Raw genomic sequence first — 24,168 nt, 5'->3', positions numbered from 1 at the left:
AAACCAGATTCTGGATGCATGACCTCAGAACACGCTAACAGTTTTTGCTCTGTATTATATAACCGTTTCCTGTTGACGTGTGTAGTGTTAATTGTATTCAATGGAGGTATTATCTAAATATTTATATTAGCATAATACTCAATTAATGCAACGCAGTTAATGTAGCAATTGTTGTTGTACATTATTTAAACATTGTCTAGAATATGATAGCTTAACGACGCCATTTTGAATTTACAGAAAACGTCTAATATCGTATACATAAAATTCTATAGAAATCTTCGCTTGCTTAAACTATGTTACGAGATTATAATAATTTCTTTTTCATACTTATCAATAGTTTACTATGAATGTATTTCCATATAGATAGACTCTAATACCGTTAACGGTTGTTTGAGCAAGGAAATTGGAACTTGTGGGCGTTTATACGAGATAAATATTATTATAATAATCTGAAAATACATGAAAGCTCTCTACAAGGTTGTTCGTTCTTTGACTTATAACTTTAATAAGGAACTGTGAACTGTGAGTTCTTGCCCATAAATTAATTTTAAATAATTATAGTCATTTTATTCTTTCTGTATAAAGCAGTGTTACCCAACCCTTTTAGTGCCATGCTCCACTAAATCTCTTATGTCCACCCTCCCTTATGATACATACATAATTGTACGAGCCGAACGACCTCTAAATTTCACCAGCATCATCTTGATGGTTGGAGGTCTTCCACAGTCCGTTTCACAAGGCATTTTCTTTTGCGAACTAGCGAACTGTGGAATCGGCTCCCAGAGATACGACCTCCAAATGTTTAAAAAGCGAGTCTACTCCTCCCTCAAAGGCCGGCAACGCACCCACTAAAAGTGCGTGTCTATGGGCTGCGTAGACTGCCCTTTTTGGTCGTCCCGCAAGTTCGTTTGCCCCCTATTATATTAAAAAAAAAAAATAAGAAATCACTAAAGAATTCTTAACGACACACAGTAAGTAAATTTTCAAAGCATATACCCGAAAAACTGTAATTTAAATTTTCAATTCAACAATAGTTTAGTCTTACTAAAAATTATAACATAGTATACTTTAGCAGAGGTGAAATAACAACATAATGATATAAATAATCAATTATTTCTAGCAATAAAGCGTCAAGATGCTACGAATACAAATGTTCAACAGAGTTCAAAGACCACCATTTACAATATTAGAATTAATATAGGAAAATATTTCAAACGCAAAGTCTATAAGACTATAGAAGCAAGAGCTTATTTCTAAAACAATGTGATAGCTTATTCTGTTTGCATTGGCGCTCAAAGCTTATAAAAGCTTTCTCGCCTTAGGTACGCGCTATTTCCGTTTGATGAAAGCTGAAAAACGAAAATGATGGAGTTTCCTGTCTGAAATGAAAGTCTGAAAGCTTATTATATAATTTAAGCTTTGTATCAATGTGTTTAAGATAGAAATTTTCTTGGATAATATTAGATTTATTCCATGTTTAACATTTTGATAAGTTCAGTTTTATTTATACGTTTATAGCAAATTCAACATTAGCTTTTATGTACTGCTTGATAAATCACTCCAGTTTATCGTTGACGTATGTTTAATAGACGTCAATAATACGACGTTGTATTAAATGTACCAGAGGACATAAGGTAATTACAACCACAAAAAATGTTTGCATTACGGCACATAAAACCTTTTTAAAAATATTGTTAATATCAGCGAAAGTTGCGTAAAGCGACTTTAGTTTCAACTAAACAAATATCAATCATCTGTCAGAGCTAAATGTCAGCTGCCAAAGTTCTTAAAAGCAATCTTGAAAGAAAGAACTTACAGTAAAATTTTGACTAAATGATGCTATCCGACTATGTTATTGATAATTTAATTCACTCATGATGGTAATTCCTATTAATAAAGAATAACTTACACGCTTAAAATTTCTTGAAAAAATATACTTGAATTGTAATAATCCATGGGCTTTGTAGAATGATAAAGAAGTAATCTCATCAAAAATCAAACAATCCTATAATTGGATCCGCTTAATGAACTATAAAAGATAAGAAGTAAAGACAGAAACAATGCTGTCAATCAGCAGCTCTAGATCACAGACTTCTTTCTTCTGTCTTCTTCCTTCTTTCGTAACCAAACTTCAACGGTCCACACCGTTTGTTGTACCTTTACTCACGTACATAATACAGTTTATTATATAACTAAGGACTAAGTATGTTACACGAACATTAAGCTTATTTCAACAGGATTAGCGCAACTGTGGTTGGGTAATGATTGTATAATACAAACTGTTTTTGACTAAAATGTTTATATGTATATTAATTTTATTACTTATGTATTTCTACCAGGGTCGGAACGGGCTGGGCAATATTTACGTGTGGGCAAGTGGTGATGGCGGTGAAGATGATGACTGTAACTGTGATGGTTACGCGGCCTCAATGTGGACAGTTTCTATAAATAGGTATGTTTTTTAATGCCCCACAAAGTTTTTGCTTAAACAAATCTTACAAACAGACAGGAATTAATGCGGATACAAAATTGTGTATATTCAATATTAAAGCAGTTTTGTGTTTTTTTAATCATAATTAAATAGTTTTTAATTAAAGAATGTTTATAGTTAAGACCAAACATGAGGGAATTTTGTTTTCAAACTTATTTAAAAAAAAACCTTTTTTTTTGGATTGAATTTATGTTTTATTATAAACTTATAATTATTTTATATAATAAAAAAAATCCGACGTTTCGCGTGCTTTACAGCGTGCGTGGTCACGGTGACTGAAGACAAAAGGTGTTGAATGTCAAAAAGTATCACAGCTGTAGAAAAAGTTGTATTTTCTGTATTTATTTCCCCGGAGTTGATATCGACTAAAAGATGAGAGAGAAATGACTCACGGTGTCCTCAATTATTAAACGTCGGAAAAAAAAATATTATGTAAAATAATTATAAGTTATTAATAATACATAACTTCAATCCGGTAAAAAAGTGTTTTCTTTAAATGTGTAAATGTTGTGTTCCTTTAACTTATTTCAAACACATGTAATAGTGCGATCAACGACGGCCAGAACGCCCACTACGACGAGTCTTGCTCCTCAACCCTCGCTAGTACCTTCAGCAACGGAGCTAGAGACCCCAACACTGGTGTAGCGACCACTGACCTGTACGGAAAGTGCACCGCCACGCATTCAGGCACTTCCGCCGCGGCACCGGAAGCAGCAGGAGTTTTTGCATTGGCTCTACACGCTAAGTTAGTTTGTATATTACTAAGAACATATTACATTAAAAGTATTAAGGTATATTCTTCAAGTTCCTCCTTATTATCTTCATAAAATAGCACTACTTACTATTTGCAGAAAATATTTAAAATATTCAAATGATTATTAATATATTTCTATTATTATTGAAAGACCTACTCATAAAGTAAATGTCATATTTATTTCCTAAACATGTATTTTATAAGGCAAAAATTATATGTATTGTGTTGATGGTAATAGTAGCCGTAGACCAAGTTTTATAGTTAAAATCTCTATAAGTGGAAAAATTTAATTTTGAAGAACATATTCTCTGCTATTAATACAAATTCATTATTAGTTTAAACATATGAAATATCTTTAATGGCTAAGTTGCTACGACGAGCGTAGCTAATTCTACGCGCTTTGCGCAATCTGACGTATGCTATTAAAATTGTTTTAAATTGTAGTCATAATAATCTGAGAAAGACATGTTATTAATGACTTTTCTAAAGAATACTGCATCGAGAAAACATGAAAGTATCTAAGTATGTATATAGGATTGCTTTCTTTTCGTTAGTAACGAAATATTGAGTAAAATCTTTGCTTGTCAATAAGTTATACCAAGTCGATATAAAGTCGATCGTTGATAAATTTTGTGTTATAAGGTTTCCTTGTAACTAATAAATAATGAATTCCACAAATTAATTTAAAAATGTTTTTAGTCCTAGCGTTTGTAAAGCTTCAATTTATTAATTGAAAACCTCTCTAGTGACCACTTTGAATAGAAATATAATTTTATTAATAGCGGCTCGGAGTATTCATAAAATAGAAAGTAATTTGAATATCTTTCACGTAACTTTCCTTTGGAAATAAAGTTCATTTAAATATGCTATTAACATATTTTTCATATAAAGGTTATTTTAAATGCAGTGAACTGAGCCAAGTCGTTTAATTTGATATACCTTAGGTGGCTTTGAACAGTGAAAATTTTCCGATGTAGACCCATTTTGGCGCTTCGAAGCGGGTTTTACGTAATCATATCAGTAGGTATGCGTTGCTCAAAAATGTTTCAACGGAGATTGTGGCGCTTTTAATATTTAGGTAAAGGAAGTAATAAACAATATTCATAACATAATATTAACATAACATTCCTGTTGTAACATCGATGCGACCTACCTGCACTTTTGTAACAAATATTGTATCTACATATTGTTAGAAAGTAATATTTTTATTTTATATAGTTTATTTTCAAATAATTTCATAACACGATGTATATAACTAACTTACTCAAAATTTTCTCGCTAAGTGAATGGAATTCTTTGGGAAATAAAGTATCTTTGAACACATAAATATTAAAAAAAATTATACGTATTTATCATCATTCAACGATAAAATAACATAAATACATAAAAAAAGCAATATTTATGAAAAATGCTTATCAAAATAATTATTGTACGTACTTGAATATAAAGGAAATTCCCTTTTTTGTTATGGAATATTATACCTACTCGTTTTTTCAGCGCGAACCTCACATGGCGTGACATTCAACATCTAACGGTATTGACGTCTAAAAGGAACTCATTGTATGACGCAAAGGTAAATCACATTTATTATTTATCCGTTGATCAAACTGACAGGAAGTTTATTAAATTTATTTACCGCCCTACCCAAAAAGTTAGAAGCAGTATTATTTTATAATATGGTGAGACACGTATAGCTGTATATGTCTTACAAACTCAGGTTTCATGATGAATTAGAGTGATCAAATACACAATATAAAAACTTATAATTGAAATTATTTACGGATTTTCATGGTAACATTGTATATATACAATTTATAATAATATTTTTTTTAAACTAGAGGGTTTATTTTTTTATGTCATTTTTAATGTGAAACAGTATAGTACAACATAGATCATTATGGTTCTAAGAAATATATCATTTTTAGTTTAGTTTTATTTAGCCAAAATACACATTTTATCTTTTCTGTTGATTTTGTTGTCTATTCTGTGGACAGTTAATAATTAAAATATCTAGTTATTAGTACAAATTAAGGCTTTGATCTCTAATAATATTTTTACCAGGATTATTTTATTTTTATCCTTAATAAATGATGATTTAAACAAAAAAAAAACTACTTTTTATTTTTTTCATACGGGATTTATTTATGACCCATATTTAAACAGCCGTAGCCAGTGTTCGTTTACTCGGGATAACATATAATAATTAAATATATAGCCTAACAAAACCGGTGAATAAAATTACTTGTATTTCACATTAATAGAAGTGCTGTAGTGGTGGTCCTATTTTATGGGCTAATGGAAATGTGTGTAAAAACTTATTATAAAAATTATTAATTAAAGGGTCGTTTTCATTGGACAATGAACGGCGTGGGACTAGAGTTCAACCATCTGTTTGGTTTTGGAGTGCTCGACGCAGGTGCCATGACGGCTTTAGCAGCGAACTGGCGATCCGTGCCCCCTCGCTATCATTGCGAAGCTGGCTCTGTTAAAACGCATACGTAAGTTATTACTTAGCAAATACGTTCTCCTTGAGGAGGTATATTAATCTTTATATATATAATTCTTCTGTGAGTGTGTATGTCACTGAACTTCTCTCAAACGACTGGACCGATTTGTGTGTGTTCAAGGGGATCTGGGAATGGTTTAGATTCACAAATCAGCCCGCCAGATGGCGCTGCAGTCGGTACTTTCATACTTTGCTTTACTAATTGCTTGAAATATCATGCAGGACAACGTCTGTCGGGTCCACTAGTATACTATAAAATAAAAACTAATATTAAAATCACTTAGACTTTAGTGCTTGCCTTAGATAGTGGAATGTGGAAATGGATCCTTTAGATTTTGAGTTCTTCTCTTTATAATATTATTATAATTATTTATTGAAGTTTACACACATAATACTATATCTACGATATATGTTACAAGCTCTTTTATCTAAAATATATGACAATTCTGGTAAAAGTATATATATATAAAAAAATACAATGAAATTGTTAGCAATATTTGTTAAGCAGAAAAAAATACCAGCAAAACTATGGATTAGGTATGAGATAGCTTCCTTGCAATGCTTTCTTTAAAATTGATCAGCCCAGTACCAAATATATCCAGGTCCGGATAATTACTGTTTAATCCGTTACAATCACGATGAATTCGAAGTATATAGACCTATATCTAACAAGTAGCTAATCTTTGCGAGTATCTAATAAGATTAAAGCCCTTTAAACCTCATTTGGATTTGTGCTTTTTAATATAAAAATAAAATAAATAATGAATTAATTGAAATTAAACTGGGACGGCCACAAATCAGGCAGAAAATAATAAACGGCACAAATATAAGAGTCTTCTAATCTTCTAATCTTCAACTTTGATTTTGTTCCCTTTGGAGTCGAGACTCTTGGGTTGTGGGGTTCAAGTGCACAGGCGCTTATTAAAGGTTTAAAAGTTGTGGCTTATGGTCTAAGATCCCGATATACAACGACCTTCACCAAGATGCTTATTTAATGAAACGTGTTTTATATTTAATTTAATATGTCCATAAATATAATCCATATGGGTTGCCTAGCAAATTTCAGTCCAGAGTATGTTTAATTAATATTTAAAAAAAAAAATTATTTTAATTTTTTTCAATCTATATTTTTAATCAGGGTAGTATTATATATGTATCACTATAACTTTCTTTTTTACTACAGATGTATATATACTTTAGTGTCACATAAAAAATATACACATAAATAATTAATTGATTAAAAACAACCTAACGTTTGCATATTCTATGGGCTTCATACTTTCGATTGGTATAGAATTTATCTAATAATCATACCGGTGAAATATTTAAAAAAATATATACTAAAATACTCTGGACTGAAATTTGCTAGGCAACCCATATGGATTATATTTATGGACATATTAAATTAAATATAAAACACGTTTCATTAAATAAGCATCTCGGTGAAGGTCGTTGTATATCGGGATCTTATACTATTAGTAGATCGTACCGGTGACCCCAGAGCTGGCACTTTCCTGGCTCATCGAATAAGTATCCAATACAGCGAGGAAAAAGGAAACTTTTTAAATTTGTTTTGATTTTCTTTATAATAATTTTTATTATTACTTTGTAGGTTAAGAAAATAGTAAACATGATTGTAAATAAATAAAGACGTAAATTGAAATCGATATACTTTAACGTACTTTAAGGTTGGATACTCCAATGACAACATCTTAAAGTTCTCACCTCATTAATATTACTCCTGTATTTAATATTGTTTCAGTGAAATACCGACAGATGGCAGTGTGACCCTACGCATCGAGACCACGGCGTGTTCCGAGTCGGCTAGTGAAGTACGATACTTGGAACACGTTCAGGCGGTCGTTAGTGCTAATGCTTCGCGACGTGGTGACCTCGAATTCTTCTTAACAAGTCCAATGGGAACTAGGTACACTCTAGGTTTAATGTCACAGAAAATGTAGATTATGAGTGCTTGGGCTCGTTTAAGCGTGTATATAATACGACCTATATGAAAGTTTTCGTGTACGATGCTTACATCGTACACTCATGGAGTTAACTTTTGTATGCATGACAATATTTTCCTATTAATTTATTGCATCAAAAATAAAAATACTAGCAATTTTTGTGAAGCAGAAAAAAAAGAATTACCAGCATATCAACCCATTAGATAGGTGGCGTAGCTATGGTTTCTGGGGCCCGTTGCTAATCTTCTTTCGTGGCAATTCTTTTGTGGTTTATCAGTAAAAATCGTCGCGTTGTACTCAGTTTAATTTTAATTAACTTCGAGATTTTCAGCGTACTCAATTACAAGTTTACATTCTCTTAGGCGAGAGGGAATGGTCTGTAGTCCCCACGCTACCCAATACGTATTGGAGACTTCACATTCATCCATAGAACATAATATCTCTAGGACCCTCTTGGGTTGGGGGCCCGTCTGCCAGCCCTGCCACCCTATCGTTACGCCACTGGCTTTTTATGCAAAGCTTTGCAATGCTTTCTTTAAAATTGATCAACCCGAAAATGATAAGACACAAATCTGTAATCTTTTTCTCATGTTCACAGATCAATGATACTAAGCAGGCGTTCAAATGACGATGACATGCGAGATGGTTTCGTCAAGTGGCCTTTCATGACGACACACACCTGGGGAGAGTATCCACAAGGCACTTGGACTTTAGAAGTAAGTATATTCGTATTTCTGTGTAAAATGACATTATCTTGTCGTTGTTTAGTGCATGACTGTTCTTCGTGTGATTTGAATTCATCGCTGCACCGATCTTTACCGATATTCAATTTTGATAAAAAGCCATTGTGGTGGCAACAGTGCAGAGATCTAAATTAAAAAAACACTTAGAAATATTAAACTTATTTTGATAAAATAAAAAAAATAATTCAATTAATAAGTCTTAAATAACTACGAATATTTATTTGCGTGTTGTTCCCACGAGAATGAAGTGCGTGCTCCTATTTCACCATGCCTCCTGCTGATAGAGGATCTTCGTTTTTAATTTATTTTACTATTATTGATTACTTAAGATGTCATGTGGAACATGGTGTAATGGTTGCAGCTCCTTACAAGCTTTGTGTGAAACAAAAGACTTGGCGATTAAAAAGAGTGGCGGAGAGTTTAATGCCCGTTCTTTTCTCTTTCATTCTACGTCCTTGATTTGAGAACTGGTAGTAAATGTAAAATTAGAAGCATTTTTTTAATTACTTTTTTGACGTTCATAAGTGTACATACATACCTATGTGAATAAATGATTTTTGACTATTAAATGTTGTCTTGTAATTATAATACAATAACTATAAATATATATAAACTGTATAATATCTATCTTTTAAAGGCTCGATTCAACGGTGGTTCAGGACCCAGTTCAGCATCAGGTTGGCTTCGGGGTTGGTCTTTAGTTCTTCACGGATCCAAGGCGCCGCCCTACGCCCAGCTACAGCCCCAAGACCCATATTCCAAGCTAGCTGTCGTCAAGAAAGCACACGAAGACAACGCACATACAAAATAAGCAATTTTTCTTAAGCATTCCTTTTAGCTAGCACGTGAGAAAAATGGGGCCAATTTGTTTGATATTCAAATACTTAGCCATTGTGAAGAGGAAATAAATGCTTAATTTGTTTATATTTTTAAATCGTCTAGTAAAAATCAAGTTGGTGAATGAAGAATTCAGCATTACCTGTATATTTTGATACGCTTTATTTTCTTTATAGTAACGAAGAAACCTAAAATCTTGTCTTGTCACGTGCTAGAGCAAAAGAGAGAATTGTACCGCAAACGTCTTTCATTCAAAAGTTTATCTTAACGACTCTTTAGTTACGTAATTATTTAAGTTTCGAATTTAGAATACATGCCAAAACTTGTACTTATTGTCCTTATTTATGAAAGTTTTCATGCTTTAATAATTTTATATTTTAAGATATAAAAAAAATATTTTTATTCACGCATTTGTGAAAAGCTAAACATTACAAATATCATTTCAATATAGTATTTGTAATTCATACGGGTTTATTACAATCGATCTAGTGATACAAAGCAATTTTGATTTCACCTCACAAGGCAAACACAAGGAAAACAATATCAGTATTACAACTATTTAGCATTATATTGATTGAAGATAGCTTCGTAAATGACCTTTTTCTCTATTATATATTTCATTCATATTAAAAAACTAAATAACATATCACACTATGATATATCCAATCTTTAATAAACAAAAATATAGAATCTGTTATGCATAAATCTTTTGTTTTATAACTACAGTCAACTGTTATAACGACATCGAAGGGACTACTCATATTTGGTCGTAAAAACCGATAGTCGTAACAGCCGATGACGTTATTAAGAACCTAATACAATAGAATTCAGCCGGGACCTTTGATTTTGGTCAATATAACCGGTATATCCTAAACGATGTCGTCGTAAACGGTTTTGACTGTATTTTGACTCAAGACAAAACATATACGCACCTAAATTCAAATATACTTCTTTAAACCCAGCTATAAGAAGTGTATTTGGAGTTTCTTGTATAAGATGTACTAAAATATTATAGTTAAAAATATAAATAAAAAAACTTCCTTTTGGGCCCAGCATGAAATTTAAATTACTAAAATAAAAGCTTCCATACTAACAAAACAAAGGTTTTATATTGGGCAAAAAAGTAGTTAATACAAATTAGTAGAATAAGCGCATATAAAGAGAAATATTATGTATTACTATATTAATAGAAAATATAATGTGATTTGGTGTTGTATTTGAATTAAAACAAGTTTTTCTAATTAAATCCTTTCCCTTATCAACCAATTTGTTTAACCCCTAAGCATTTAGCGCGGGTTTAACACGTAGGCGTTTCTCATTGAATTGGTTTAGGATTATAATAATATATATTAGAATACATAACGAACGATGGACACGAGAGCATTTTCAGTTTGATACTAATTGGTAAACCCCATTTCTTGACTAAGGGAGCGTTCAACTATTACGTCACGCAATTTCTGGAGGTTATTGACCCCCCCCCCATGTCAAGCGCCGTAACGTTTTTCTATACCCAAGTATAGTAATCCCCGCCCCGCATCGTAACGTTTTACAAAAGGACCCCCCCCCCCAAAATTTGTTACGTAATACTTGAACGCTCCCTAAAACGTGGTGACGCACGACAAGAAAAATAATAAAATAAAGCAGTGACACGACAACCTTTCTAGATCTTGGCCTCAGATTTATGTATCTGTTTTATGATCATTTGTCAATCTAATAGGCAAGTAGGTGATCAGCCTCCTGTGCCTAACACACGCCGACTTTTGGGCTCTAAGGCAAGCCGGTTTCCTCACGATGTTTTCCTTCACCGTTCGATCAAATGTTAAATGCGCACATTGCAAAAAAGTCCATTGGAACAGCCGGGGATCGAACCTACGACCTCCGGGATAAAATTTGCATGCTAAAAAATATGGAAAAATAAATATTGTATTCTACCACATATATGATAGTACTTTTATAATGGCGCATTTAACATTTGCAGCAAAACATGGCCCGTTTAGAAGCGCCATACTGATAATTAAAGCAATTCGTGCAAAATTATTCCCAAACCATTCCAAAATATCAAAAATGCTCAACGTTAATATTCAAGTTTTCACTTCTGCCGGCACTCCCGGAGTGCAACCCGTCGTTTTTATTCACTTGGGGCAATGCATTGCGCCTTGACACGGCTGCTTGTGCGAGGAAGTTATGTAGGACTCGTGATTGTGCATACAAAAATCCCATGGCGCCACCAACAGTCGCCTTAGGCAGAATGAGGTAACTTATAATATATAAAGGAAATTCCCATTTTCTGTTATGAAATATTATACCTACTCGTTTTTTCAGCGCGAACCTCACATGGCGTGACATTCAACATCTAACGGTATTGACGTCTAAAAGGAACTCATTGTATGACGCAAAGGTAAATCACATTTATTATTTATCCGTTGATCAAACTGACAGGAAGTTTATTAAATTTATTTACCGCCCTATCCAAAAAAGTTAGATGCAGTATTGTTTTATAATATGTTGAGACACGTATAGCTCTGTTAATGTCTTTCAAACTCAAGTTTCATGATGAATTAGATTGATCAAATACACGATATAAAAACTTATAATTTTAATTAGTTACGGATTTTCATGGTAACATTGAATGGTATACAATATATAATAATAATTTTTTTAAACTAGAGGGTTTATTTTTTTATGTCATTTTTAATGTGAAACAGAATAGTACAACATAGATCATTATGGTTCTAAGAAATATATCATTTTTAGTTTAGTTTTATTTAGCCAAAATACACATTTTATCTTTTCTGTTGATTTTGTTGTCTATTCCGTGGACAGTTAATATTTAAAATATCTAGTTATAAGTACAAATTAGGGCTTTCTCTCTCTCTATTATCCCTGATAATATTTTTACCATGATTATTTTATCTTTATTCTTATTTAATGCAGATTTAAACAAAAAAAAAAAACTACTTTTTTTTTTCATACGGGATTTGTTTATGACCGACCCATATTTAAAGATCCGTAGCCAGTGTTCGTTTTCTCGGGATAAGATATAATAATTAAATATATAGTCACAGGCCTAACAAAACCGGTGAATAAAATTACTTGTATTTCACATTAATAGGAGTGCTGTGGTGTTGGTCCTATTTTATAGGCAAATAGAAATGTGTGTAAAAACTTATCATAAAGATTATTAATTAAAGGGTCGTTTTCATTGGACAATGAACGGCGTGGGGCTAGAGTTCAACCATCTGTTTGGTTTTGGAGTGCTCGACGCAGGTGCCATGACGGCTTTAGCGGCGAACTGGCGATCTGTGCCCCCTCGGTATCATTGCGAAGCTGGCTCTGTTAAAACGCATACGTAAGTAATTTAAGAAAATACGTTCACTAGCCTTCTCCTCGAGGAGGCATATTAATATAGTGGAACATGGAAATGGATCCTTAAGATTTTGAGTTCTTCTCTCTATAATATTATTATAATTATTTATTGAAGTTTACCACATCATACATAATACTATATCTACGGTATATGTTACAAGCTCTTTTATGAAATATATGACTATTGTCTATTCTGGTAAAAGTATATATAAAATAAAATAAAAATACAATCATAATACTAGCAATTATTGTTAAGCAGAAAAAAATACCAGCAAAACTACGGATTAGCTATGAGATAGCTTCTTTGCCATGCTTTTTTTAAAATTGATCAGCCCACTACCAAATTCAGCTCCGGATAAGTACTGTTTAGTCCGTTATAATCGCGATGAATTCGAAGTATATATATGTATATCTAACAAGTAGCTAATCTTTGCGAGTATCTAATTAGATTAAAGCCCTTTAATGCTCATTTGGATTTGTGCCTTTTAATATAAAAATTGAATTAATTGAAATTAAACTAGGGCGGCCGCAGAGCAGGCAGAAAATAATACACGGCACAAATATAAGAGTCTTTTCTTCAACTTTGATTTTGTTCCCTTTGAAGTAGAGACTCTTGGTTCGTGGGGTTCAAGTGCACAGGCGCTTATTAAAGGTTTAAGTTGGGGCCTAGTAGATAGTACCGGTGAACCTAGAGCTGGCACTTTCCTGGCTCAACGAATAAGTATCGCAATACAGCGAGGAAATGCTGCCAGTGTTAAAGGTACACTGCCACAGGGACCAAACTTTCTAAATTTGTTTTGATTTTCTTTTTAATAATTTTTATTATTACTTTGTAGGTTAAGAAAATTGTAAATTCTGATTGTAAATAAATAAAGACGTAAATTTAAATTGATATACTTTAACGTACTTTAAGGTTGAATTCTCCAATGACAACATCTTAAAGTTCTCACCTCATTAATATTACTCCTGTATTTAATATTGTTTCAGTGAAATACCAACAGATGGCAGTGTGACCCTTCGCATCGAGACCACGGCGTGTTCCGAGTCGGCAAGTGAAGTGCGATACTTGGAACACGTTCAGGCGGTCGTTAGTGCTAATGCTTCGCGACGTGGTGACCTCGAATTCTTCTTAACAAGTCCAATGGGAACTAGGTACACTCTAGGTTTAATGTCAGAGAAAATGTAGATTATGAGTGCTTGGGCTGGTTTAAGTGTGTATATAATACCATTAAAGTTTTCGTGCTCGATGTACGATGGAGTTAATTTTTGTAAAGCAGAAAAAAAAAGAATTACCAGCAAATCAGCGCATTAGATAGGTGGCGTAACTATACCGTATACTATATACCGTATACTGGGGCCCGTGGCAAATCTTCTTTCGTGGCAATTCTTTTGTGGTTTATCAGTAAAAATCGTCACGTTGTACTCAGATTAATTTTAATAAACTTCGAGATTTTCAGCGTACTCAATTACACGTTGTATGTGTCCCACTAATGGCCATAGGCCTCCTATCTTAGGCGAGATGGAATGGTCTGTAATCCCCACGCTAGCCCAATGCGTATTGGAGACTTCACATTTATCCAAAGAACATAATATCTCTTGGGCAGAGGCCCTCTTGGGTCGGGGCATTTTGCCAGCCCTGCCACCCTATTGGTAAATGCTGTGCAATGCTTTCTTTAAAATTGATCAGCCCGAAAATTATATGACACAAATCTGTAATCTTTTTCTCATGTTCTCAGATCAATGATACTAAGCAGGCGATCAAATGACGATGACATGCGAGATGGTTTCGTCAAGTGGCCTTTCATGACGACACACACCTGGGGAGAATATCCACAAGGCACTTGGACTTTAGAGGTAAATGTATATAAATATATTTCTGTGTTAAAGGACATATTATTCAATACAATTCATGCGAGATTTGAATACATTGCTGCACCGGTTTACGGATATTAATTTTGATAAAAAAATAATTGTACTGACTGCAACAGTGCAGCAATCTAAATTAAAAAAAAAACTTTTAGAAACTTTAAACTTGAGTTATGTAACCTAGCATTAGTTAAGTTATATATACATATCTATTTTAGTAAATAATTAGAAGCGTGAACCAAATGTTAGCAATCATCGCCCACTTGAAGCCAATATGAGCTATTTAGTTTTTTCCTTTATTTGTAATTTAACATTCTCGTTTCCGATAATGTCTTAAAGGTCGAATACACTTGTATTGACGTATAACTTAGATTTATAAGCCAAGTTAGTTTTTGTTAGCGTCGCAACCCCACTACTCCTAATTTTATGTTAGTTATAAGCTCATATTTTAAACCATTAAAGTCAGTTGTTACCCAGCTTCAAACAAACTGTTTCATTTAACATATATCTGCAACAACACCGAACTCTTGTCTTGATGAAATTTAACTTTTTCCTAATAATAACTCTTAATGAGCTATTGAATGGTTGTCTTTATCACAATTGTATCGCTTTTATTGAAAAGTGAGAAAGCATTTAATGTATTGTTAATATGGCGTTCATAACAAAAAGCAAGATTTTAACTCAATATCTATCTTTTAAAGGCTCGTTTCAACGGTGGTTCAGGACCCAGTTCAGCATCAGGTTGGCTTCGGGGTTGGTCTTTAGTTCTTCACGGATCCAAGGCGCCGCCCTACGCCCAGTTACAGCCCCAAGACCCAAATTCCAAGCTAGCTGTCGTCAAGAAAGCACACGAAGACAACGCACATACAAAATAAGCAATTTTTCTTAAGCATTCCTTTTAGCTAGCACGTGAGAAAAATGGGGCCAATTTGTTTGATATTCAAATACATAGCCATTGTGAAGAGGAAATAAATGCTTAATTTGTTTCTATGTTTAAATCGTCAAGTAAAAATCAAGTTGGTGAATGAAGAATTCAGCATTACCTGTATATTTTGATACGCTTTATTTTCTTTATAGTAACGAAGAAACTTAAAATCTTGTCTTGTCACGTGCTAGAGCAAAAGAGAGAATTGTTCCGCAAACGTCTTTCATTCAAAAGTTTATCTTAACGACTCTTTAGTTAGGTAATTATTTAAGTTTCGAATTTAGAATACATGCCAAAACTTGTACTTATTGTCCTTATTTATGAAAGTTTTCATGCTTTAATAATTTTATATTTTAAGATATAAAAAAAAATATTTTTATTCACGCAATTGTGAAAAGCTAAACATTATAAATATCGATTCAAAATAGTAGTTGTAATTCATACGGGTTTATTACAATCGATCTAGTCATACAAAGTTTTGATTTCACCTCACAAGGCAAACACAAGGAAAACAATATCAGTATTACAACTATTTAGCATTATATTGATTGAAGATAGCTTCGTAAATGACCTTTTTCTCTATAATATATTTCATTCATATTAAAAAACTAAATAACATATCACACTATGATATATCCAATCTTTAATAAACAAAAATATAGAATCTGTTATGCATAAATCTATTGTTTTATAACTACAGTCAACTGTTATAACGACATCGAAGGGACTACTCATATTTGGTCGTAAAAACCGATAGTCGTAACAGCCGATGACGTTGTTATTAAGAACCGAATGCAATAGAATTCAGCCGGGACCTTTGATTTTGGTCAATATAACCGGTATGTTGTTCTAAACGATGTCGTCGTAAACGGTTTTGATTGTATTTTGACTCAAGACAAAACATATAACGCACCTAAATTCAAATACACTTCTTTAAACCCAGCTATAAGAAGTGTATTTGGAGTTTCTTGTATAAGATCTACTAAATATTATAGTTAAAAATATAAATAAAAAACTTCCTTTTGGGCCCAGCATGAAATTTAAATTACTAAAATAAAAGCTTCCATACTACACAAAAGTTTTATATTGGGCAAAAAAGTAGTTAATACAAATTAGTATAATAAGCGCATATAAAGAGAAATATTATGTATTACTATATTAATAGAAAATATAATGTGATTTGGTGTTGTATTTGAATTAAAACAAGTTTTTCTAATTAAATCCTTTCCCTTATCAACCAATTTGTTTAACCCCTATTTAGGGCGGGTTTAACACGTAGGCGTTTCTCATTGAATTGGTTTAGGATTATAATACAGTAGAACCTCGTTAAGTCGAACCTCGATAAGTCAAAAACCTCAAAATCTCGAAAAAATGTTTTGTTCCCTTCCCTTAAAACACCAAAACCTCCATTACTTGAAATCTTGACCCTCTGTTAATCGAAATAATCACCGAGTCCCTCCAAGCCATTTTGGTACATATTTTTACTCTATAACTCGAAAAATTAAATTTGACCTCTGTATCTCGAACATAGGAACGTTTTATTTTACAACCTTTACAACTTGATCATTTGGAATTTATTATCTCTATTGTTCGAACAAAAATAAGTTACCGACTTTAAGAACTTGCCGACAATGTGAGTACACTATTGTTTCTTAGAAAACATTTTAGGAGTATACAATAATAAATTTATGACTCATGGAAACACGTGTTTGCTTGCTTTGGGTCAGGTGTTCAATTTTTCAAACTCTTTATGTCGAATCAAAATCCGCCTAAGTCGAAATCCTCCATAAGTTGAAAACTCTATAACTCGAATTTATTGGCGTCTCCCTTGATGTTCGACTTATAGAGGTTCTACTGATATATAAAAGACTTGGAGTGATAATACATAACGAAAGACGACACGACAGCATTTTCAGTTTGATACTAATTGGTAAACTCCATTTCTTGACTAAGGGAGCGTTCAAGTATTACGTCACGCAATTTCTGGAGGTTATTGACCCCCCCCCCATGTCACGCGCCGTAACGTTTTTCTATACCCAAGTATAGTAATCCCCGCCCCGCATTGTAACGTTTTACAAAGGACCCCCCCCCCACCAAAATTTGTTACGTAATACTTGAACGCTCCCTAAAACTTGGTGACGCACGACAAGAAAAATAATGAAATAAACCAGTGACACGACAACCTTTTTAGGTCTGGGCCTCAGATTTCTGTATATTTTTTAAGATCATTTGTCAATCTAATAGGCAAGTAGGTGATTAGCCTCCTGTGCCTAACACACGCCGACTTTTTGGCTTTAAGGCAAGCCGGTTTCCTCACGATGTTTTCCTTCACCGTTCGATCAAATGTTAAATGCGCACATTGCAAAAAAGTCCATTGGCACAGCCGGGGATCGAACCTACGACTTCCGGGATAAAATTTGCATGCTGAAAAATATGGTAAAATAAATATTGTATTCTACCACATATATGATAGTACTTTTATAATGACGCATTTAACATTTGCAGCAAAACATGGCCCGTTTAGAAGCGCCATACTGATAATTAAAGCAATTCGTGCAAAATTATTCCCAAACCATTCCAAAATATCAAAAATGCTCAACGTTAATATTCAAGTTTTCACTTCTGCCGGCACTCCCGGAGTGCAACCCGTCGTTTTTATTCACTTGGGGCAATGCATTGCGCCTTGACACGGCTGCTTGTGCGAGGGAGTTATGTAGGACTCGTGATTGTGCATACAAAAATCCCATGGCGCCACCAACAGTCGCCTTAGGCAGAATGAGGTAACAGCAGAGCCTTATCCACTTCCCGCCTCCCATGAGATGCGGCGGTTGCCTCCGCCTCTCCACACCCAAAGCAGTTAGCATAAGCTAACTTGACACTTATCAGCGCCATCTGTTTTCAATTATTAAAAACCAATCAGGGTCGGTATAATAGAATACTAGAAAGTTTTTCGTTGGTTAAATTAAATAAAGACGTCTTTTGGACATTTAATAGATTTATAAAATTGGGAGTCTATAAAAATATAATAAGTACACAGTTTTCGATATAAATAAATTTATTGCTTATTAATGTAACAAAGTGGCTGTAACAATTAAAGCGATATTTAATTACATGATATATGGGGTAACATGTTTAAAACTGAATGCAATTTTGGTTTATTATGATTAAAATTATTGAAAAATATCACTTTTAGGTGTAATTAATTAAATGAAGGAATTCATTACGACAGCATTCTAAAAACTGATTCCTCTAATTCCTATTCAAGAAAGTACTTTCTATGTTTTAGGATTTCAACTATAATAAACATTAATACATTTTAGCAAATTTCCTTATTATATAACACTATTTACAATTATATATTATTAAGAGGCACTTATTTTGAAAATAATAACATTACAAATACAAGCTATATTACAATAATAACATACAATTCGTTGTTCACATAGTTTATATATACAAATTTATGCCCGGGTTAATATCCAAAGTAAGAGCGCATTATGGCGATTGTACTCAGAGTCTTTTATTAAATTATCTCCAATTATCATAACAGAATAAGTATGCAGCTAAGGTACGAAATTCAGTACCCGTTTAGTAATTTTTATGTTTAAGTTTAATATCAATTATTAATTTTGATGATATGATTAAAAAGTTTTTATAATTATAAAATGAAATATGTAAATAAGACTTTTTTTCACTATCTAAATGTAGTATTATACTTTTCTTTAAATTAATTTTTTATTTTAAGTTTTAACTTAATATCAATCTTCTATTTTGATAAAAACTAAAATAATTAAAGTTTGAAACTCCATGAAACGAAAAAGCGAAAATAAAAAGAGAGTCACATAGATTCATAAGTTTAAATTGATATACTAAGAAGTTTTCACTTCAAAGAGTTTTTATAATTAATGAATGTAAATAAAATTGACAAATTTCATCGAATTTTATAACTGAATTAAATTAATCTCTTACTTAATTTTTTTGCACCTCTATGTTTTTTTTAATTCAGAAAATTATCAAATACTAATTTAAAGTTTACACTGTATAATGCTTCCTATCTCATTTTCTCCCACGTTAAATCTTATGAATTTTTGTGTCTTTATATGTCGCTTTTTCGTTTCATCGACTTTCAAATCACCACGTTGCTAAAAAAGTTTTCACTTAAAAAATAGTGAAAGGTCCTTAGGATCTACTAATATAAATATTTATTAACTACACAGATTTTTCTATAGAAATTGATCAGCTTTACAAATTTGTCCAATTCTGGAACTTTGGATATAACCCATCACCCACTTAACCACAGATCTTACTGGTTTTTATTTAACCAGCTTCAAATGTCATCCGATTGCTATGGAGACGTAGTGACAAGCTGGTTGTCATAGCAACGAAGAAATGTCCATCTTTAGTCTGGTTCATACATGTTTATAGTCCCGCTTCATTATAGGATCGGCCATTCGGTCCGACATCAATGGCCCTTTCCGAAAACCCGTTGAGCCCATTGCTGTGCTCACGGGAACTTAACTGTCAGAGGTCTGTGAAAATATATATATATTTAATAATAATAAATCGTTTATTTGTATAGTTACATTCAAATTAAGTATAAATAAAACCACACAATCAGCTATATAAAAAGCGGCATGTCAATTATCATAATAATATAAGCAGTTCAGATATTTATAATTGTTCTCAAAACTTATTTTCTAAAAACTAATCTAAATTAAAAATCTAATCAACATCCCAGAAAGCATTATACGACAGTGATCTGTTACTTCTGGGAAGGTGATTAAATAAAAAAAATTTTTTGACATGAGTTAAGTTCGGTGGCGGTACAACAGTATGGAGTTGTTCACGAGTTCTATAATCTACTAGTAACTGTAAATTTACTGGTAAAATTATTATTTACCCATAGTTTCCTGCTGCAACTCGAGTTTGTAGGCAGGATTGTCGTAAGGAGGGAGTGAAGACTCGCGGGGTGCTGTTGGCAAAGCTGAAAAGACATCTAGTCAATGCAATTCCAAACATTTTATATTTTAACCCTCAGTCGGATTACCCGCCACATAAAATATATATTAGAATTCTCCATGGAAAGTTTCTTCTTAAATTGCAATCTTAAACATTTTCAAGAAATTTCTATGCAAACTAGATGGCGCTGCATTAAATCGTTATCCACCTTAAAATTTAACATTCACAGATGGGCTAGAATTATCTATGGTATTTCAAGAAAAGAGCGTGTCAATTCATAAAAGGCCGGCAACGCACTTGCGAGCCTTCTGCGCCACTTAACATCAGATGAGCCTCCTGCCCGTTTGCCTCCTATTACATAAACATAGATAATAATTAATATATAAAAAACATATATACTCACGCGTTATAGGCACTGAGTGCGGTCGATGTCTGCGTATGACCACAAGCAGTAGAAGCACAGAAGATAGAGCTCCAAGGGCCGCAATGACGCCTACTATCACTAACGCGCCGTAGTAATCGCCGCGCGGGGCATTCCGGCTCCCCGCTATAGATGATGCTTCTATTTCATCTGGAATTTAAGGTACAAGGTACAATGTCACATGGGACATGGTGTAATGGTTGCAGCTCCTTACAAACATTTTATAAACAAAAATTTGGCGATTAAAAAGAGTGGCGGAGAGTTTATTGCCAGTTCTTCTCTCCCGTTCTACGCCCTTGATTTGAGAACTTGCAGTAAATGTAAAATTAGAAACATTAATGTGTATTTCTTTACTGACAAGTCATAAGTGTACATTATGTTACCTACATGATTAAATGATTTTTTACTTTTACTTTACTTTACTTTTGCTACAAGTGGCAATTAAAAAGAGAAGTGGGGAGTTTCTTGCCTGTTCTTTTCGCCCGCTCTTCGTTTGATTTGGATTTTGTTGTTTGTAAATTTAAACCCTTCAATTTAAGATTGATGTTTTGGTAACAGAACCTTCCGATATATTTGTAAAAGAAAAGCCTAAAATTGCGTGTTTTTCTCACTGATGAAGATGATTGTGAAACACTCCTAACGATTTTTGTAAACTTTTTTTGCGCATCCCCCAAAAGTTGCAGGGATATGTGTGACTCAACTCACACCAGAATCCCTGCTATTCAGAGACTGGGTGAGCAATACCCACTAAATCCACCTCGAGTAGTTCCCACAGGCTCCGGGGTCGCTCTTGAATTCTAACGGGATCCTCCTATTTACTCCGTGTCTTCTTACCCTAGGCTTCGACTAAAAGCGCTCCCTCTCTCGTTCTGCTGTCTCCTTCTGTAGCATTACTTCCCCACAGAAGGATACTACTGAATTCTATACCACGTCTCTGCCGACCATTTTTTGGACAACACTAGTAGCAAGGTTTATTACTCGTCACAGATCAAAGATTTTGTACTTAATATTAGAATTTAGAACTTTTAAATTTAACGACATCGCTATATGTCTATGTCAGTTACTAAAGTAGTACTACCCGATACAGTAACAGTTTTGGGTCATTCTTAATAGCTGTATGTATTGCAAAAAAATACTTACTGTCGACTGGTTCAGGTGAATCTAATGATTTTGTGTTGATTTCCAGGACATTGCTGGTTTTAACTTTTCCATTTGTTAAAAATAGTTCAAGCCATACACGACACCTGAAATATATTTAAAATCGATTAATGTAGTGGCATTAGGCAAGAGAAACAGAAAAGTGCAGCAAAAAGTACTAAACTGTTGCTGTTGCAAAAGAGGAAGACAATTTAGAAGATGAATAGATCAAATTAAGAAAACATCAGGTGGCATAGTGCAGACAGGAAAAGCAGAATTTGGTGGAGGCCTTTGCCAAAAAAAGGGCACACAGATATTTAAAAAGAATGAGACGATAGAACATAAATGTTTTTAATTATAAAAGTAGCAGAAAAAAAGGCTATTATTATTACATGTACTGGCATATATAAGGTGCCAATGATTTTAGCGATTTTTGATTTTGTTAGATATATAATTTCTTACATAGTCTATAAAAATTAATCCACTGGCTACTTATGTCGTTCTTATCAGACTAAGACTCGTTCTTACGTGCGCTAGCCAGTAGTGTTTAGGTAAATGATAAACAATTTGAGCTATATCTAATTTTTGTCATATTTTTTCATAAAGTAGAAAACTTTTACCTATAGTAAATTTGTTAAAAGTGATAAGCCTAAAGGCGAATGCTACACGCTCGATATTTATCGTGATATTTGGATCGTGATCCAGAATCACGATGTGTAGTACAGGCGTATCACGATACGTGATACGGATCGCTGGATTTCTAGAAATCTAAAAATCCACGATCCGTATCAATTATCGTCGATAAATATCGAGCGTCTAGTCTCTGGTCGATATTTATCGCGTCACAATTAATTTAATTCTGCCAGCGATGGAAGAGGACGCGCATATTGAGTCGGCGCCCGCCGCACTTCAAACAAACGACCAAAAACACTTGAAAGAATTTATACTTGTATTAGAAGCACTACCTGAGATATGGGACAGCTCAAATGCAAACATAATTAATAAAGTGAAAAGGGCAAATGCGTATGAGCAGCTGCTTGAAATTTTTAAGAAAATTAAACCAGGCGCGACAGCTAAAGACGTGATTGCATAGATCAATTCATTAAAATCGAACTATAGAAATTAAGAATTTAAAAAAATAACAGATTCGAAGCGATCGGGTGCTGCAGCGGAAAATGTATACAATCCAAAGTCTTGGGGATTTCATATGCTGAAATATTTGAATAAAAATGAAAAGCCGATTGATAGTCGTCCATTTCTTGGTATTCCCGAATTTGATTTAATAAATTCAGATGTGTATATTTTTCTCTATCTTGAAACCAATGTTTCGCCCATTTCTTTCGCTTTATACGTTTTTTCAATGTTATCGCTAATATAATAGCAACGCAAGCTTTCTAAATATTGTTACTCATTATTATAATACGAAACGTACGAGTGTACTCAATGAAATTTACTAATAATAAATAATAATACTATTTTATTAATTTTTTTTTTGTAGTATACTAAAAAATACAAGATAAATATCACGATAAATATCGAGCGTGTAGCATTCGCCAAAGGATTTTTCAAAATATGTAATATTGAAAAATCCTGGGATCAAAAAGGGGATTTGACTTGCGGAACACTTTAAAACATACTTGGCATTCGGTTGCAATCCCATCAAAGTGATGGCTGGTGGCAAGTCCCTTGTGGCGAGTCTGAAGTCGTCGTGTTCCTTTCTGCTAGTACCGCAGGCGTGTGCTGCTCGGTACACTCGCACCCAACGCTCTGCGGGAGACGGCACTCCATGCCACGTGACTTCAGCGGCTTCTGAACCTACGGCGCGAGCCTCGACTGTCACGGACCAGTTGTATGGATCTGAAACATTTATTGAAGTTATACTTCTTTTGGAGCGTTAGGGAATGCGCGTGCACACCGTCACAAAAAACCGACACCCTGAATATCTGTTCAAACGTCGGTAAAACAGTTTGGGCTGCTAGTTGGCGCTTGCTCTGTTCTATCGACAAGTTGCATTGTCTGTCATGGCGTAGTGTTTTAAGAGTCGTGTTTATTTAAACCAAAATAATGATTTCTATACGAGAAAACCCGTTCCAATGTGATAAAAAACATGTTTATTCTAAAATATCATGATTAGTCATTGATATACAAAAAACCCCAGGTGCACAGTCTCGAATAAAAGTAACGCTCGAAAGTGTCCTG

General features: G+C 33.5%; 3 protein-coding genes across 5 annotated transcripts in view; 2 read left to right on the top strand and 1 right to left on the bottom strand.

Moving 5' to 3' along the window:
- The window catches only part of LOC125059948 (neuroendocrine convertase 2), a 56,428-nt gene extending 46,364 nt beyond the window's left edge, over positions 1-10,064 (top strand). The window contains exons 8-14 of the mRNA XM_047664703.1: positions 2,340-2,452; positions 3,036-3,236; positions 4,743-4,818; positions 5,586-5,743; positions 7,514-7,678; positions 8,314-8,431; positions 9,096-10,064. Coding sequence (XP_047520659.1) covers positions 2,340-2,452; positions 3,036-3,236; positions 4,743-4,818; positions 5,586-5,743; positions 7,514-7,678; positions 8,314-8,431; positions 9,096-9,269 — 1,005 coding nt within the window. The 3' untranslated portion in view covers positions 9,270-10,064. The remainder of the gene's footprint in view (positions 1-2,339; positions 2,453-3,035; positions 3,237-4,742; positions 4,819-5,585; positions 5,744-7,513; positions 7,679-8,313; positions 8,432-9,095) is intronic.
- Positions 10,065-11,595: 1,531 nt separating this feature from the next.
- LOC125060280 (neuroendocrine convertase 2-like) lies at positions 11,596-16,195 on the top strand. The gene is made up of 5 exons (XM_047665144.1): positions 11,596-11,693; positions 12,487-12,644; positions 13,649-13,813; positions 14,398-14,515; positions 15,229-16,195. The coding sequence occupies exons 2-5, from the start codon at positions 12,505-12,507 to the stop codon at positions 15,400-15,402; spliced, it is 597 nt and encodes a 198-aa protein (XP_047521100.1). The 5' UTR covers positions 11,596-11,693; positions 12,487-12,504; the 3' UTR covers positions 15,403-16,195.
- A 2,294-nt stretch (positions 16,196-18,489) lies between these two features.
- Positions 18,490-24,168, bottom strand: part of LOC125050446 (putative epidermal cell surface receptor) — a 43,253-nt gene continuing 37,574 nt past the window's right edge. For 2 of the 3 annotated variants that reach the window (XM_047650309.1, XM_047650328.1), the window contains 5 exons: positions 23,607-23,826; positions 21,973-22,076; positions 20,815-20,982; positions 20,353-20,436; positions 18,490-19,981 (listed from right to left, as the gene is read on the bottom strand). In XM_047650309.1, coding sequence (XP_047506265.1) covers positions 19,974-19,981; positions 20,353-20,436; positions 20,815-20,982; positions 21,973-22,076; positions 23,607-23,826 — 584 coding nt within the window. In that variant the 3' untranslated portion in view covers positions 18,490-19,973. The remainder of the gene's footprint in view (positions 19,982-20,352; positions 20,437-20,814; positions 20,983-21,972; positions 22,077-23,606; positions 23,827-24,168) is intronic. The other variant, XM_047650318.1, reaches the window with a different exon arrangement.

This window comes from Pieris napi, chromosome 1, assembly GCF_905475465.1.
Source record: "Pieris napi chromosome 1, ilPieNapi1.2, whole genome shotgun sequence".
In the NCBI taxonomy this organism is placed as follows: Eukaryota; Metazoa; Arthropoda; class Insecta; order Lepidoptera; family Pieridae; genus Pieris; species Pieris napi.
This window is presented reverse-complemented; position numbering and strand designations above follow the sequence as displayed.